Source organism: Aedes aegypti, chromosome 1, assembly GCF_002204515.2.
Source record: "Aedes aegypti strain LVP_AGWG chromosome 1, AaegL5.0 Primary Assembly, whole genome shotgun sequence".
In the NCBI taxonomy this organism is placed as follows: domain Eukaryota; kingdom Metazoa; phylum Arthropoda; class Insecta; order Diptera; family Culicidae; genus Aedes; species Aedes aegypti.
In genome coordinates, this window is record NC_035107.1 from 50,850,949 (window position 1) to 50,853,159 (window position 2,211).

General features: G+C 45.5%; 1 protein-coding gene across 1 annotated transcript; it reads right to left on the bottom strand.

Moving 5' to 3' along the window:
- Positions 1-1,250, bottom strand: LOC5573521. Its single transcript, XM_001660868.2, has 2 exons — positions 814-1,250; positions 1-567 (listed from the first exon to the last, which is right to left on the bottom strand). The coding sequence occupies exons 1-2, from the start codon at positions 994-996 to the stop codon at positions 163-165; spliced, it is 588 nt and encodes a 195-aa protein (XP_001660918.2). The 5' UTR covers positions 997-1,250; the 3' UTR covers positions 1-162.
- Between the last annotated feature and the right edge of the window lie 961 nt (positions 1,251-2,211).

The following is a 2,211-nucleotide window of genomic DNA, read 5'->3' on the forward strand; positions in this document are numbered from 1 at the left end:
GGCATTTCAAATGCTCGAATATAATTCTACTAAAAATCACATAAAAACTATAATGACTCAACGCGAATCCATTCCCTCGGCAAATCGAGAGAAAGTTAACTAAAATTACGCAAAAAATAAACTTACCGAATTATTAAATACAGAAAAGCGAAAAGACCACTCTCACTTGTAATACCCACGATGGTGCTGCATCTGCCGTTGCTGCCGGAGCTCCTTTCGCGTTTCCCGGATCAGCTGTTTGGTGGTATTTTCGTCGGCGTCGTCCCATCCGGCCCGCGTCCCATCGTCGTTCCAATCGGTCAGTCCATCCTCCACCGGAATGTCGATCTGGGCCGTTAGGCGTGAAAATTGCGACCCACTTCCGTCGAGCGGTCGGTCCTCTGCGATGAACAGTTTCGGCTGACTGAATGTCTTCGGTGCCATGTCTTCGAAGAAATCGATTTGCTCCTCCGGGGGCGGTTCCTTAGGCGGAGGCGGAGCAGCCAGCTGCTCCCGGTAACGCTCGATGTGCTCCTCCACTGTCGAGGGGGAATCGTCCCACGAGTTCCAGTCTTTTTCCACGACATTCTACAAAGGAAAGGCGATTAATTCAAGATCCTACTTTTGGGACTAGTAGCGACTCTGATATTTCCAGGTTTAGCCTCTATAATTTTACACCATGTTTTATTCACAAGGAGAAAAGGGTAAAGAGTGACTTTAGAGAATATTTAGGTGAAAATAAGAGACTATAAAGACCTTCCAATAAAAATGGAGACTGCAGCGACTTGTAATAAATTAAAGAGCCCTGCTACCAGCCCTGCACATCCGACCTACCTTAAATCTAGTTCCGGAATCGCGCACCACGTCCACGGAACTAAGCGCGGCATCGCCAGCCCCGGCCCCATCGCTGGTCGAACCTTTCCTGCGGCGGGAACAGCAGCAGAGGATGCGCTTCAGAAGGGCAGCTACGGTGACCAGCAGGTGCCGTAACCGGGTCATTACCAGATTGGTGATCATCACTACCTGCTGCCCGAAACTGATGTTCGTCCGAACAAATCAAACCAAAACGGAACTGCTACCTGCCGGAAGAATACGCATCGAAACACGTAATGGACAGTCAAGAGGATTCAGAAAGGAAAAAAGCAGGACTGAGCAACACCGGATAATCAAAAACAATCCGGAATATGTCCCGTATTTTGGAAGCAGATAGAGACGTATCGACGTACGCGAAGGCAACTGGATTTTTTTCCCTATCTTTGACAGATGAAATGTTTACATTTTTGTGGTGACACACGAATGAACTTTTTCTAGGTGTGTTCATTCGTGAACATTTCATTAGGGTGTCCCAAATAGGCCAGGGGAAGTGATTCACCTAGAGTGAAATTCTGTCAGAGAAAGTAGATTTTGTATGAGAATTGACAGAAAAATGAATGACAAGTTCATCCACTTCTCCTGGCCTATGATTCGACGGCTGAAAAAGTGCACTGAAATGAATTCAATTGGGTTGTTTAGTGATGAAAAATTCGCATATATTTGTAGCTTGATCGAAAGAGCACATTTTTCGAAGTGTAACACGATTTTATTGCGCTTTAATATCTTAATTTTGATATAGTAAATGATAAAAACAGATTTCATTCCGTTGACTGAATGGCATTTCATTTAACATAATGACAGCTCGTCCGTGGGAGACAGTTGAATACATCATCAACTCCTTCCCCTTCCCCTCATTGGTTTGCATTCTGACGTGGCAGGCACCATAGGGCACTTGCAGCCTTTGTTTAGTGTGCCCAACGGACCCATTTGATTTTGCTGGGAAACGTTCTGTAACCTGTTTTCCGTTTCTAAGCGTTACCCAGCAAAATCAAAGGGAGCCGTTGGGCACACTTTTGTTTGCTGCAAGCGCCCTATTGTTGCCCAAAAATAGAAGATCACCAGCACTTATACACTGAGGGTGTATGTTAATCCCAAGCAGTCATCTGGTTGGTTCCTTGTGTAAGTGCAGCTTACTTGGCGATACTGGAGTAGTAACCACGGGCGACCAATCAAGCTCAAGCTTAAATTTCTACTATTTACTTACCACGAGAAAGCGCGAAGTGGGTGCAGGAAAAGTTTGGTTGCTATAGCCGTGGACCTGGTTGCTATAGGAGACCTGGTGCCGGTTGATTCTGTTGCAGATGGTAGTAATAATTAAAAACCGACTTGTTTGGATGACTAATGAACAGAGACTGAAGA